This window comes from Gasterosteus aculeatus, chromosome 13 (assembly GCF_964276395.1).
Source record: "Gasterosteus aculeatus chromosome 13, fGasAcu3.hap1.1, whole genome shotgun sequence".
Lineage (NCBI taxonomy): Eukaryota > Metazoa > Chordata > Actinopteri > Perciformes > Gasterosteidae > Gasterosteus > Gasterosteus aculeatus.
The window spans coordinates 18,139,701-18,155,172 of NC_135701.1; the positions used below are offsets into that span (position 1 = coordinate 18,139,701).

The 15,472-nt window shown below is 42.6% G+C and overlaps 2 protein-coding genes and 1 non-coding gene across 3 annotated transcripts; 1 reads left to right on the top strand and 2 right to left on the bottom strand.

Annotated features, from left to right (window-relative positions):
- Positions 1–2,155: 2,155 nt before the first annotated feature.
- LOC120830870 (cytotoxic granule associated RNA binding protein TIA1) lies at positions 2,156–10,639 on the bottom strand. The gene is made up of 12 exons (XM_040195839.2): positions 10,349–10,639; positions 9,454–9,550; positions 9,104–9,202; positions 7,823–7,877; positions 7,355–7,442; positions 7,060–7,135; positions 6,723–6,831; positions 6,523–6,618; positions 5,737–5,821; positions 5,425–5,563; positions 5,000–5,154; positions 2,156–3,507 (listed from the first exon to the last, which is right to left on the bottom strand). Exons 1-12 carry the CDS (start codon positions 10,375–10,377, stop codon positions 3,369–3,371), a joined length of 1,167 nt encoding a protein of 388 aa, XP_040051773.2. The 5' UTR covers positions 10,378–10,639; the 3' UTR covers positions 2,156–3,368.
- A 248-nt stretch (positions 10,640–10,887) lies between these two features.
- On the top strand, positions 10,888–15,299 carry rchy1 (ring finger and CHY zinc finger domain containing 1). The gene is made up of 9 exons (XM_040196383.2): positions 10,888–11,953; positions 12,239–12,358; positions 12,510–12,625; positions 13,208–13,286; positions 13,401–13,445; positions 13,535–13,593; positions 13,951–13,980; positions 14,322–14,442; positions 14,566–15,299. Exons 1-9 carry the CDS (start codon positions 11,738–11,740, stop codon positions 14,884–14,886), a joined length of 1,107 nt encoding a protein of 368 aa, XP_040052317.2. The 5' UTR covers positions 10,888–11,737; the 3' UTR covers positions 14,887–15,299.
- trnag-ccc (transfer RNA glycine (anticodon CCC)) lies at positions 10,938–11,008 on the bottom strand. The gene has a single exon. It is a non-coding gene; the product is annotated as a tRNA-Gly (tRNA).
- Positions 15,300–15,472: the final 173 nt, after the last annotated feature.

Here is a 15,472-nt window from a genome sequence, read left to right on the forward strand (position 1 = left end):
CCCTCAAACAATTCACAGGGCACCTTGTGTACCTGCATCCAATCCTCCTTTGGCAGTAGAAATCAGTATAGCTTTATTTATTTTTATTAATGTATGTCACTTTTCATTGTTGTGTACCAAAGATAATGGTAGTTGATTTTATGGTATAATTCAAATGGATTTTTGTGTCTGAGGTCTATTTGTTGGGGAAACAGTTATGGGTTAATATTAAATATAACATATGAAATACTAAGCCACTGTAACAGCAACACAACCGGATGTGAGACCCACGAAGGCATTTACAATATAACAGGGGTCTCAAAGGTCACACATTTTCACACAAGCTATTTAAGTTTATTTAAAAGAAAAGTATCTATTGTGTGTGTGTGTCACAAAATACACAAATGACTGGCTTTCGTGGTGGAAAAGCAAACACTTATTTACGTTTAGAAAATGTAATTGAACAATATCAGTAGTTGCACATTTTTTGTTGGATTGATGTTATACACATTTATTCTGATTATTATTATATCTTCAGGTGTTTATTTATTGAGATGAAAGACTAAATGTTGAACATTGGCTTATTAAATAGTAAAGTAAAATAGATGATCTTCAATTATCACCACCTCTCAGGGGCCAATGACATCCATGACAATACCAGTACGATGCAGAACTTGTTGTATTTTGTCCAGTCAAGTGTTCCATAAAATGAGTAATTAGTCAAACGTATAAAGAATGAACGCAGTGTGGAATACTAACATTTGCTTGCACTGAAACAGGCAGCTTAAAAACAGATACTAAACCAATGTAGGAGTCTAAGGGTTTAAGGACTTTGGCACAATTATTTTTTTTTTTTTAAACTTGAAAAGTACCTGAAAATACGAGAGAAGAAAGAACAGATGAACGAGAGTAAGCGGCAGCAGCAGAAAGCCGGCCCGGCGGCTTTGATCGATTTGAGCTGTGATCTCCTCACTGACTCCTGACATCTCTCTTTTTCTGTCTCTACCAGAGTCTGTCCATTAAGTCCCAGTCGCGCCCCGGCTGAGCAGCTGAGGAGACACAAAACATTTGTCAGCCTGTCAGCTCTTGCTGCCTGTTATTCCAGCCAGCCAGACTGCGAGGCCGAGTAGCTCTGCCTCCAGTCAACGGCCCACACAGCATCCGTTGCACCAAAGAGCGCCTAAAGGGAACGCACGAGAGTATGGAAGGCGAGTCGAAGACACTGATAAACAGTTCGGTCACTTTGACCACGTTGACATCCTGACTGGTGGTCTGAGGGACTCTGGTGCACAGCAGCCATGTGCTCCACCTGCTCCACCCAGCGGCGCGCAGCAAACGTGGACGGAGGTCGCCATCTAGGGCACAAACCGGCAATCACACGTGAGCCGGCAAAGGCGGCAGCAGCTTTTCTCTTTGATAGCTGAAAGAAACCAGGAAATAGCCCAATAGAGTGTGCGTACCCTTCATATGGGGTTCTACCTGGTCCACTTACACCAAGAGGACAGAACGTATGTTAATATACTACATGATCGCTCGGTGAAATGAGTTAGTTTAGTATTTGGCCTGAATATAAACCCTGCGTTGACCTGGTAGGGGTTGTGACCTCTCGTTTTTTAAGTGTCATTTGATGGGGTTTTGCGCTTTAAAGAGATTTAAAATCATAGGATAAAAGAGGAATTTGAGTTTTTCATAATCAGAGGCCTAAAGCATAGATTTGTAAAAAGGAGTCCTAGAACAATATTACATGACCGATGTAGACCATTATAAAATCATGGTATGGAATGCCATTTAAAATAAATATTTGCATTTTGATGAAAAAGTCAAAAGTATTTCAGTGTGTAGTTGGTCACTAATGGTCAGTCTGGATCCAGACCCTACAACATTACATTTGACGCAGCGCTTCCATTTTAACCGGGAAAATGTTTTCCCGGCCTTTACAGCGCTCATTCAACGGGGCACGAGACGTACCAACCCTCATATCACGTGATGCTCCTCAGCCAATCAGGTACATGCATTTGGGATCATTTCAAACCTGAATCAAACGTTAATTGAAGCACAACCTTCCCACACACACACACACACACACACACGATCACATGCAAACGTTTTTTTAAGTCTTCATCAAATGTTTCCGTGAAGAACACGTCCATTAGAAAAAGAAAAACAAACAAGGTGGTTTATGTGCATTAGCATTTTTAATTGGACAAAGCAAGAAAACATTGATTACAGTAGCAGAGTCATCGGTTGTCACGGCCAACACCTTCCGAAACAAAAAGGGTCTGGAAACGGCTGTAGGCACTGGCCAATTAAAAAGTATCTCGTCAGCTAAAAGAAACCAGCTCTATAAGGCAACAGTTAAAGTGTAGGCCTCCTCAATTCTCTGGCAAAAAGAGCAAGTGTAAAGGTTGAATCCACTCATTTTGTTTTATATAAAATACTGGCGTTTCAATAGATATTTAAAAACCATCATAAGTGTCCGACATGTTCATCCTTTTAACATTTTAAGTTGTCACAGCATGGCGATGCCGTTTTATCCCTGCATGGAAGAATTGTGTGTTCCACTGTGCCAGTGTCACATTAGATAGTGCCGCTGCGCCCAATGTTGGGAGTCAACTGTCAAGTTATCAAAAAAAAAAAAAAAAGAAAGCAAGCACCCACAGTTAACAGTAGCATTTTACTTACATTGTTTCAAATGAGTTAATGGTTATTTACATGTGGCAAAAGGCTGTCCGAAAGATATGAAGGAGAAATGGAACGCAAAAGAAGAAAAAAACAAAACTCTTGAAGTCAAATTTGTCCCAAGTACAAGAGAGGAAAAAACTGTGCAATGTTTATCTGTCCTTACAGAGAAACAGCAGTGGCAACGATCCCTGCAATTTATTTTTAATCCAAAAAAAAGAACAAATTAAACATTTGATTTCCATTCCTCAAAATAACTAACTTTCATAACTTAGCACGACTCAGACTCCGAAAAGAAAAAAACCTCTGGGCTGTCTGGGAGGACAGATGTGAAAATGGAAGCAATTTGTAAAACACAAAGGAAAAAAAAAAAAATTCCCCAAAGTTCCTCCTGTACAGTTTTATACTCATTTACAGTTAACTTAAAATGGTAAGAGCTCTGGTCCACGGCCAGTCCTCCCACAAAGGGTGTAAATACCTGTGTGGGTCAAATCGCTCCTCCCTGGTTCCCTTTACCCCCCCCCCCCCCCCTCCCCTGCCCCCCCCCCCATGAAATATGGACGTAAACCTTCCCATTAGGTTCCACATCCCAGTAAAAGTCTTAGCCCTGCCACAAGTGGAGGCGGTGTTACACAGCCCCGCGGGGCACCGTACAGCCAATAACGAGCTGGAGGTTTCTTATCCCCTCCCCCTCCCCCGCTGCCCACCTATCAGTGTGTGGGGTATCCTGCAGCTCCCATACCCGGCTGGTTGGCTAGCATACTCCCATTCAATCCCTGTGTGGGCTCCATAACCCCACCGTTACTGATGGCGCTCATGCCAGTCCACCCAGCACTGGCCGGTAAGTGACTGCAAAAAACGAGGTAAAGAGAGAGAGAGGGAGAAATAGAGGAGGGAGGGAGGGAGGGAGGAAAGGGGGGGGGGGGGGGGGGCAGAAAGACAAAATGCCAGCAGGTTAGAGGAGACAAGGCGAAAGGGAGCCAAAAGGATTTATATTAGAGCTACTAGAATCTGGACAGGCTAGAACGAGAACAAGGAGGCAAAACAGAGTTATCTGAGTGTGAGGGTGAAGCAGGCTGGGCAAGAGACAAAAAAAGACAAGCGAGCAAAAATGTAAAAAAAAATAAAAGAAAGATGGAGGGTTCTTTGGAGAGCCAAAATTTAAAAGTCATTAGATTAAATATGGGTGGACAAGCAGACAGAGCCCAGAGGCGAAGCAAGCTAAAGATGACTTTTACACCCCCCCGTTGCAACATAAGATAAAGTATTTACAAGAAGTGAAGAAGAAGTAAATTCTTTCCCGAAACACTTTCTATTTAAACACTCGTGATTCATCTGATCTAATTCCTAAGTTCAGTGTGGAGATAACGGCTCATCCCAGATGAAACTTCAAGTGAAGAGGCCTCGGCTCCCTTTCTGGTATTTACTGAACGTTCAACAGTCAAACACACTCGCATGGCTTTCGTTACCTAACACCTTTGTACAGAGCCTATTTATACAGCTGGTCTCCAAGAACTTTAGACTGTCAACAACGTATGGCCTCTCCTTTATTTTTCTTCGGTGCACAAAATGTCACTGCACATAGACTGCCTAAATAAAAACAAAGTTTGATAACCTACAAAAGATATTCAACATGTCCGGCCGACATTCACGTACAGATCAGATCCTCGGATTTTTGTAGAAATAGAGCAATGAAAATCGAAAAAAAAGGAAAAAATAATGTTAAAATCTATAGGACATGAATGTAGACAAACAAAAACAACTGAACAGCCTTGAAGAACACATTCTTTACACACAGTAGGCAATCGTACAAAACGGGAAAGGAATTCTTCAACATCAAACCATCCTCAAACTTTTGTTCTGGGCTGTAAGCATTCATCTCGTTCGCTCACTTAACCGGTTTAAATGTGTCGAAAATTCAAGAAATAGGCTTTGAGATAGTTTAAGGCAGTTTTTGTTACAATCCTTTTTGGAACAGACTACAGTTTGAACTTTGATGCGCCACAATTCAAACACACGTTGGAACGACTGCGCTCTGCACAGGGAGCAGGCGGGACTGCAACATGATTAACAACAAATTAAAGTTCAGATAGTTCCGTGTGTGTGCGCGTGTGTGTTTCTCTCTCAATCTTCTCGAGAGGAGTGAGGCGAGGGGGGGGGGCTGGCGGAGGACGAGGGGGTGTAGGGGGAGAGACACGATGTGGGGTTCGCGGAGGGAGGTCACGGCTCCCTCCCGTGGCCAGAGCTGGCTCTCGCTGCCCCGATGTGGAGGGGGGACTCTGGCGGCGCTGGAGTAGAAGGAGGCGGTGAAGGGGAGCCCTGTGCACAGCGTGCTACTTACTTGAAGCCCTGCTGGTTCCAGGCCTGGCCGTAGACATTGTAGGTGGGGACCTGCCACCCGTTGGGGACATACTGGCTGATCTGGGGCCCGTTGCCGTACCACTGGCCCCACTGGCCGTAGGGCTGGGCCGCCGCGGGAAAGCTCATCTTGTTCTGCTGTGAAGTACAAAAACGTTTGGTTTGAGACAGCGGTGACCCCCCCAAAAAGACACAGATGGCGTTTTATCACATGACCTCCGTGTTTGGCGACGTGGGGATGGTTGCTACTGAATATGAATGAATGACGTTAGTAACAGAGACTCGGGACACACAGCAGCGCTGCTGTTATGTCAGCTTGTGCTCACGTCGTCCAATGAGCTTTTAAAGGAACTGGCGGTTTACTTCACCCGACATGCACAGTGTGTGTGTGTGTGTGTGTGTCCTTACCTGGGGCAGAGGCATCTGCTGCATCGGGTTCATCATGTCTGGGGTCTCTTTACCCCAGTAGCATTTGACTATATGACCCTCTATTGAGGTGCCATTCACAGAGACAATGGCATGCGCTGCAGACTCATGGGAGTTAAACCTGGACAAACAGAGGGAGAAAGAGACCAAAGACACGCTGATTTCACAGATGTGGGCTTCCAGAAGCTGCAATCCTCCATTAAGAGTGTGTAGGACCCCAGGCTGATGAGGACCAAGATCAACAGCTTGTGCACCACACTTTGACTTGAAAGTAAATATGAAACGTCCACATACCTCACGAACGAATAGCCTTTGTCTGGAAAAACTCGGATTTCCATGATTTGTCCAAAGGGAGAGAAAGTCTGTCTCATCAGTTGCTCTGAAAGCCAGAACACAAAATGCTTAGATTAGATTTTAAATTAAAATTCACAGGCCGGTCACGATTTTGCTGATGACCCAACAGAGCTTTGGAATGACCCCTCTGAGCAGAATTAAGTTACGCATTTATTGTTCGACCGTCGCTTAGCACAGGCGTTACTTTACCTTTTCCTAATCATAAAATCCCTTGAAAAGCCTAAAAGGTTTTAGAGTGATTACGTCATCAGATGCGACGACATTCAAAGACCTCAAAAGGAAACTTCAAACCTCATTGGGAAAAAATGTGGAATGGTTAAAAAAAAAAAAAAAAGGAAAGAAAAAATGAATCAACTAAGAACAGCCTCGCTTTTAGCGCGATGTTCACTGGCATTTACAACCATTAGCATCCAATTAGCCGTTTAATGAATTGAATTGAAAGGGTCGTCGTGGTGCAGGGGTTAGAGAAGGTGTGCTGGGAAGCACAAGGTTGTTGGTTCGATTCCAGGCTGCCCCATGTTCCACGTCGAAGTGTCCCTGAGCAAGACACCTAACCCATAATTGCTCCCCGGGCAAAAATGTGAAAAAGCCATGGGTTTAAAAGTGTAATGTAAGTTTTTTTGGATAAAAGCGTCTGCTAAATGACCTGTAATGTAATGTAATGAATCTACCCGATCCTCCCACTGTCACCATTGTAGTAGTGGTACTACTAATATAATCCATTACCTGTAAGTCCGGTGCTGACTCCGCCACAATACACAGTGCAGTTACTTGGGCTGGACTGACTCACTACCTCGTCAAAGGAAAGGTGCTTGGAGTTACCTGCCGGGGGGGGGGGGGGGGCGGACACATTTCTACTGTTAATACATGAATCTGACATCCTGTAGAAACAAGAAAAAAACTGAAAAATAACCGTGACTACGCACTTTCATAGGTGGTCTTTGGAGCGGGGGGCTTTCTTGTAGCCCAGTTAGTTCGAATCTGTCTGCCTCCTAACCACTGACCACCCATCTGCTGAATGGCGTTCTCTGCGTCCTGGAGAAAGGGGGGGGAAAGCGGCCTGTTAATGCATCCAGCCGGCGTCTAGTAAAAAGGTAAATCTAGCACGCATCCCTTTGGAAAAGCATTGGCTGGATAACAAGAGAAAAATGGTTTGTTTTGGGGCAGGTTTAATGTAAATAATATATAGTCAGCAATAGGGGCGGAATAAGCGTTATGTTGCAGTAAGGTGTATAATGTCCTCAGCCAGGTCCCTGTACCAACCCATTTGTTGAAGAATGACACAAAGCCATAGCCTTTAGATTTCCCTGTAGCCATATCTTTCACAACGCGAGCATCTCTGTGGAAGAACACATCAGCAGGAGCATGTTAAAAGCGTGTAGGACAACACCATGTTTAACAGAAATAAACATCTGAATCCAATAGTGGATTAACCTCAAAAGTAAAACAAGTCTTCAAAAGCTCTTAAACCGGAATTACACTCGTCTTTCTTTTTACAGTAGGTAAAGTAATAACACTTCCTGTTCTTTTGCTTTCGTCAGTAAATCCCGATACTTACGATATCCGGCCAAATGGACCAAAGGCAGCTTTGACGTCTTCTGTAGTTATTTCTGGGCTGAGGTCTCCAACGAAGACGTGGAAGTGATCTATGGGGGACACCGTTTAGACCCGGAGCGCATTACAAGAAACAATCTAGTTGAAGCCGTGAAACTTTTTCCAATAATCACTTAAAATGACTTAGAAATATGTAAGTATTTATACAATAAAGATCTTTCCTCGATTATTAATGTTAACAACTCATTCAAAAGGACTTAACATTTAGAGCACTAGGATTCACAGAAATATGGATTTGCTTGTTCTACAACTGTGTTGAATGCACTTATTGTAAGTCGCTTTGGATAAAAGCGTCAGCTAAATGACATGTAATGTAATGTAATGTGTTGGATCACATCCGTAGACCTAAAGTGAGTAGTTTTGTTACATGTCATTAACTGCTGTTCATAAAATTCAGCAACACTGTACTTACTACTTGTGTCTTTTTTCTGGCTGGTTGGCGTCGTGGCCCAGTTGACTTTGACCTCCTGCAGACGGGGCAGAGAAAGAGCAGGCGGGTTATGTTTACATCACTTGGATTAAGACCTGGGTTTTATAAGTTAGGTTCTCCACAGATTTAAAAGTAAAATCTACTTATAATATTTAATTTGATTTAATGGGATATGGTGCCTTATCTTGTGTGTATCTAGTGACAAGAAAATGAATCATGTATCAAATCTTTTAACAGAAAATAATACCAAGATGTGATACTAGAGCAGTATTGTTTTGATGTTGAAACACCAGAATTAGAGGCAGAAGCCAACAACAAATGTAGACCTCTCACTCTGGGTGCTGGCTAACTTCAGCAGTGTATGTCTGCACCCAATCCATTATTCTTTTGATCTAATATTTATAATGCAACAGGAAATGTTAGTTTAAGCCATTTTCCTACTGATACGTGGCGGTTTTAGTAAACAGAACAAAGATGGTTTTGCTTACTAAAGTGTTCCGCGGAGCGCCACTTCTAGCTTAAAGAGTTTAAAGTTAACTACATTTTGGGGTTTCACGTCTAAAACAGGAGCACTCTAAAACGGGACTGTGGGTGATGCTTTTAAACTACATACGACGTGTCAATGCACGTTACCCCGTGTGACGTGTTCTTCCAAAGAATAGCCTGAATAGCAGTAATTTAATTTTGCTGATTGAAATTTTTAATTATTTGCTCTATTGTTCTGGGTAACCTAATATTATCAAGATCTTTTTGTTTTGCCATATTTAAAAATGTACTTTATATGTTCGCAAAGACTTGGCTGATGTTGCAGCCGTGCCTTGTTTAACGAATCCCTTATTTAAAGCATGTGGATATATTTTTCATTTTCTCTTGCCAAACCTTATTTTGCTTAAAACACTAAAGCCAAAAGATAATTACATTCCTCTTAATCCAACACCACTGCTTCATATATTTTAAAAGATTCCATTTTAACCACCAGAGATAGCCGCCTGGCAGCAGCGATGCACTTGCACGCTTCAGATCAGATTTAGAGCGACTTCAGCAGCTTCACACTTAACAGAACTCTAATCTAATCTCTGGCTGGTTACTTGGAAGTAAATAATCAAACTAATCCATTGAATTAATGGGATATAAATACAAGCACTCAACCAGCATTTTTTTCTAAATTTTATTTGGAAGGCATACAAGCGTGTAGTAGTAGTAGCGAGTCCCCAAACCCAAAGCCCGCCCGACCGCACTCACCCTGTAGACACGATAGCTTACCTTACCCATTATTTTCCTTCCATTCATGGCTGCCAATGAGGCAGCAGCATGCCTGTGGTCATAGAACTCCACAAAGCAGTACGGATCATTTCCAGCCGTCTGTCAATGGGAAAACCAGACGGATATGATCCACAGCAAGGGGGACAATTTAACCACTGCAGAGCCACCCAGCGAAGGAGCTGATATCAATCAATATCACACACACATGTGCCGATCGTGAGTTTTGGGCTGATATCATTGACTGGAGGACACGTGCAGATTGTGACTTTCGCAAGCATCACCACAACATATGGGGCTACTGTTGATGCCATTTCCTAGGGTGAATATACACCAGAGAGGGTAACACTCACATCGACTATCATTTTACAACTCTTGCAGGGTCCTATCTGGGTGAAGACCTGTAGAATGAGGGGCTCGGTGACATCCCTGGACAGATTCCCCACATACCTGCAAACAAGGAGAGAGATATGGAAGGGGGGGGGGGGGTGGAAGAATTGAGTCTTTGTCGAAACAGGAAGTAGCATGCAAACAAAGGCTAGTTAACCGAGCTAGCTACAACCCACAACAATTCCTTAAATTAACATCAACGCAATGGTAGTGAACTAAATATAAACTGGGTATGGTCTCGATTTCACACGGACCACCAGAGTACGACCAGTCCAACAGGAGCCGTCCCGGGCCGTCTACCAGAGCGTTGACGTGGCTCGTCTGCCATCGGCTAACTAGCTAAAGATGCCGCTAGCCGGTTCATAAGGGCCTCATGCTAGGTGGCTTGGCAACAAGCGGCACTGAAATATTATCCACTCCGCGAGGGTCTGGCTCACGCCGGCCTGCGGCTGATAAAACAACGAATGTTGTAGGGAGTAAATATATCGTACAGTAAAACAAAGGCTGCGTTTTAAAACTAAGAAGGCGGCTAGCTGCGTTGGCATCATTGGCTAATGGTGACTAGCATTAGCTAGCCATTCAGTTTCATTTTCAGGCAAGTTGCGGTTCCGTCTATGTATACAACTATAACAGAACTTCACGTTAAAACAAAAACAACCCAACACGTGTGCCGTATTCACAAACGGTGCCCGTTTTCCACATGCTGCGATAACAGTGAGCAAATGTTAATTTGTGTTACAAAATGAGCGGGTTTTACAGTTTTAAAATTGAAACAACAACGTGGAAACATTTCGGGACGCGCCGTAGTCACACGGAGCCTTGCCTTTCCAGGACATAGACAGCGCCGCGGTTACTCACAAGGTTCTGGGTTGATCGTCCTCCATCATCGCGGTTGAGTGGTCGCGTCCTGAGAGCCCTTTAATCCAATGACATAAAAAGGGTTTGTGCCGAACTCGGGCGACCGTTGAACGTAAATGGTGTAGCTACGATTTAATGATAAATCGGTGGCCGATTCCGCTCTCGCACACACCGCAGACAGCCTGGGTCTGATGCAAACAATAGGAAGTTGAAGATGGCGGAGGAACGGCGTCAGCAGCGTCAACCTGCGCGCTGAAAGGAAGCCAAAAATCAAGAGCTCCGTCTCCCAAACACAAAGATGTGCCTGTATATTTTTATGGCCTGAGCTGCAAAAACCCGGCTATTTTTCCATAGCAACATAGAATAATGTATCGCAATAGCGTAATTGAGGCCATAGCTTTATTTTATAGCTTGATCGTTAAAGGAATTACAACTGCAAACATCTGGGGGGAAAACACCTTTAACCCAGCAAGTTGAGCTACCGTGTTATGTGGGCAGGTTTGAGAGTTATTTGCTGCAGTTCATCAATCAATGGTGCGACATTCTTTAATTAGATTTTTCCAAATTAAGTTTTCTAAAACAAAACACGTGCGCCGCCCGGGAATCGAACCCGGGTCGCAAGAATGGGAATCTTGCATGATACCACTACACCAGCGGCGCAGACGGTGGAAAGCGGGAGATACCCAATTATCAATCTAAAACAGACGTACGTTGTGACACATGATTACGCAACATTGACACGTGAATCAAATTCGATGGTTATGAATAATGATGTTATGTTCTAAAAAATAGAATAATGTTCTAGAATATGTACAAGATTTCCATTTACAAATATACATCAAGAAATGCTGCATGTTGAAATCCCCACCCTGTACAGAGATGTATTTATGACACTGCATACTTATGAATAATTATAATTATAACCATGCGCTTTCATACGAAAATGATATTAACCAGGACATTATTCATAAGTATGCAGTGTCATAACTACATCTCTGTCGTTTATAACAAACCAACCGGTTGAAAATTGAGCAAGTTATTAGTATTTAAAGTACATGTACCACAACACAATGTTATGGATGAGCGAGGTGCCCGCACCAAGATGGCCGCCATATGCGGACGTTCCTCCGCCGTAAGACATCTAGCCTTTATATATGTATGTATATGCTCCAACCCCCGCCTCCGCGTGCAGGATAAGCGGTTTGAAGAGGGATGGGTGGATGGATGCCCTGCAGCGCCTCCCAGAGGGGCGGAGGCGGGGCAGTTTGTGTGAAGGGTCTACGATATTAATGCATAATCAATAAAAGTAACATTAATGCAATTCTTTTCGTTGTGTATTTAGGGAACCTCGCAGAATCACAGGGGGCAGAATGCATGCGATAAAACACAATGCTTCGACTGTGGTTCCAAGGGAGGACTACAGAGCAGCTGTGCCTAGTACGCCGTAAAGGAAACGAGGAAGAAAAAGAAGAATCAGCACCGGTGTCACCAATGCCCCGGTGCTGCACCGGTTTTGACACTAGAAGAAGAGAAGCACTCTCACACGGAAGAATCATGGCTTCGCCTGCCGGTTGCGAGCATTATGAACGCAGCTGCTTGTTGAAAGTGAGTTACATTTTTTATAAACGCATTGCATGTATTTGCATATAAACGCCTTACGTTGACCCCGCTATAAAGAAACGTGCTACTATGTAGCTCTAGTAGAAACCACTCACAGCTAACCTACCTAGCCACCTAACGTCAGCTAACGTTACTTCACGTTAGTTAACGTTGAACTCGTGTGGTGACGCAGCAACTGAATGGTTATGCGATTAGATCGTCTCGTATGTGTATTAAGTTATATGTTAGCTAAATACGATTACGATTTGTTGTTTTTTTAATGCATTTTAGGCACCTTGCTGTGGTAAACTGTACGTGTGTCGGCTGTGCCACGATGCAAAGGAGAACCACGAGATGGACAGATTCAAAGTCACGGAGGTGCAGTGCTCTGAGTGTCAGACGGTGCAGCAGGTAACTGAGCACAACAACAACAACAACAACGGCAGCTGGCATGCTTCAACTCTATTGTCAGCTGTAGCAGTACTAAGTGTTCTTTTATGCAGTGGACAACTTGCATCAAGAAAATGTAAAATGGTACAAATTAAAGATGTTCCTCTTGTAGGCACAGCAGACTTGCCAGCAGTGTCATGCACAGTTTGGAGAGTATTACTGTGACATCTGCCACTTGTTCGACAAGGATAAGAAGCAGTACCACTGTCAGCCCTGTGGAATATGCAGGTGAGAGCGACAGAATACAGTTTAAACATCTTGACTACTTGTCACTCATTTTATTTCGATTATAGCCTAGACACAAAACACTATCAGTCACATGGTCATTTGGGGGAGTAAATGTGCATGTGTCTCAAGGAGAAAACCTTCTTAAAGTTGCACCCAAAATGTGTCCTTCACAAAGACAAAGAGGGATCACGAAAGATTTGATTCGCGTCGCTAAATAAATTCGCTGAATTCCCCCCATTTGTTTATTTGAGGTTCAGGTCAATTCATCACAGAATATTAAAGGCTAGCGTACATGATACATGATTGTTTAACTGATGATAGGAAAAATTAAGGGCTTGTTAATCAGCCTATTGTTATTATTTGATATCATTAATGAGAATAAAATATTTGTGTTTTATGTTTTCAGTAAGACGCGTTAAATGAAGTTGTAATGTATAAAAGGTATATCTCTGTGAAAGGGCTGGTTTACCTGCCATACTACTGAATGCATTTCGTGTTGTCAGTCATTGTCATGTCACAGGCCATTCATGCAGGAGGTAATAGTGATCTGGGTCAGTGACATTGTGTCTGGACCCCAAACAGGATTGGGCCCCGGGAGGAGTATTTCCATTGTGTGAAGTGCAACCTGTGTTTAACTGAGGCTCTGCGGGGAAACCACAAGGTGATTATTAGCGTGCACCGGTTTATGATGCAAACATAAATCCGCTGTATTCTATGCGATGAGCAAATGAGTGTCCACGTTGCGGTTGTTTATATATTCTCTCCTATGTTTCAGTGCGTTGAAAATGTTTCAAGGCAGAACTGCCCAGTGTGTATGGAGGTAATGAAAATAGAATCAACGACAGGGCTGTTGATTTCTTTGTTTTTCCTGCAATCCATTAAATTCTCCATTGTGTGTTGTCTAAACAGGATATTCACACATCCAGAATTGGTGCTCACGTTCTTCCATGCGGCCATCTTCTACACAAGTAGGAGTCGTTCTTTAATTCTTATTGGCTCAGTGATGTCAGATTTAATTCTCTATTTTTGGCTGTTTGTTTCATCACCATTTTTGATTATACTTTGTGGCATTTGACAGATGGCTTTCTCTATAGATTGATTACTCTAATCTACTAATTTTTAAAATAAGTCATATCTGTATATCACAAATAGAAAACTGATCAAATTATAAAATTATTTGGAAATATAAAGTATTGTATTGTAAAGTATTTTATTTTCTGGAAAATATTTACAAAAATGACTTCTCTTCCTTAGTAATCATAGTTGAGGATTTGTTCTGATATAAAGTGAGTGATTAACGTTTGCTTTTTTTACATTCTCTGCAGAACCTGCTTTCGTGACATGATCAAAATGGGGTATGTTTAATCATTTCATTTTCCTATCTCTTCCATAGTCCAGTAAAATACACTCATGTTCATTTATAATTTTTGCGTGAACATTTTGTGCATTGCTAGATTAAGTCTTGCATCATTGTTTTTCAGGCATTTATGTGTCCTGTTATTTAATGATCCCATCCAAAGCCTGACTGAAACAAACTCAGTCTTCACCAATGAACATTTGACTATTTGTTGGATTCATACACACTGAGGCTGTGAGGAAAAGCTGATCTCTGACCTGCTGCATGTGTGTGTGTAGATCCACAGTGCCGCATGGAGAGAGAGTTCTCCCTAAATACGATTTTTGTTATTGATTTCAGAGCGTATCGCTGTCCTTTGTGTATGCACTCTGCCTGCGAAATGGAGGAGTACTGGGATCAGATCGACATAGAGATTTCCATGTCACCAATGCCTCATGAATACTTGGGTGCCACTGTCAAAGTAAGACTTCAGTAATGGTACAAAATTAACGTTTCAAATAAGGTCAATTTCATTCACTCCAGCTTGTACAAATCAATAGGACTTTTAAAAACATTTGACCTAATATTTTTTCCCTTATTATAGATTATATGTAATGACTGCCAAACCCACTGCACGGTGCCTTTCCACGTGTTGGGCATGAAGTGCAGTGGCTGTGGCTCCTACAACACTGCACAGGATGGAGGACTCATCCAGCAACAACCACCACCACCACCACCGCAGCAGGACGCTGAGAATGAGACCGAGGCAGAGCAGCAGGACGCTGAGAATGAGGCAGAAACTGAGGCAGAGCAGCAGCACGCTGAGAATGAGGCAGAAACTGAGTCGGAGCAGCAGCACGCTGAGAATGAGGCAGAAACGGAGTCAGAGCGGACAGATCAACCTCGGTCGCCTGCGGCAGATTAAAAACCAACTTTTTGTACTTTAGACATTCAGCTTGTTCACTGACTCAAAATGAGTAACAATTGACCAAGCGGATATTCCCAGATTGTACATATGTAAAAACTTTTGGTTCATCATTCTCAGGGCACTAGGTTATCTGTGCTTGACAAAGTCACAGAATTCACTTACAGGCAGTCTGACCAGAGCCACTGTGTGGCACCATGATAAAAATAAAGGATCGTTTTCATAAGTTCAGGGACAGTGTTCTATGTACATCCTATTTTAATGTTCAAGATAGTGACACAGGTGTAAGCTTAACTATATTTACCTTTGAAAGTTTCAGACCCAAATAGAAATCTGATGTTATGTTTGCTCAAACTGGCAGCATGGCAATGTGTAGTTGCATCTAATTGAAATAAAATGGAATGTGTAATTCACTCTAAATGTATCCATGTAAATATTTAGAATTTTTTTTAAAGTTACTTTGATGCAGACAGTTAATGTTTGGAATAATGCAGTTGTCTAAGACTGACCGTTGAAGGACATGTTAAATGGAAGTAAGAGCAATGAACTGGAAACCTGGAAGACCAGTCATAGCCATTATATACCA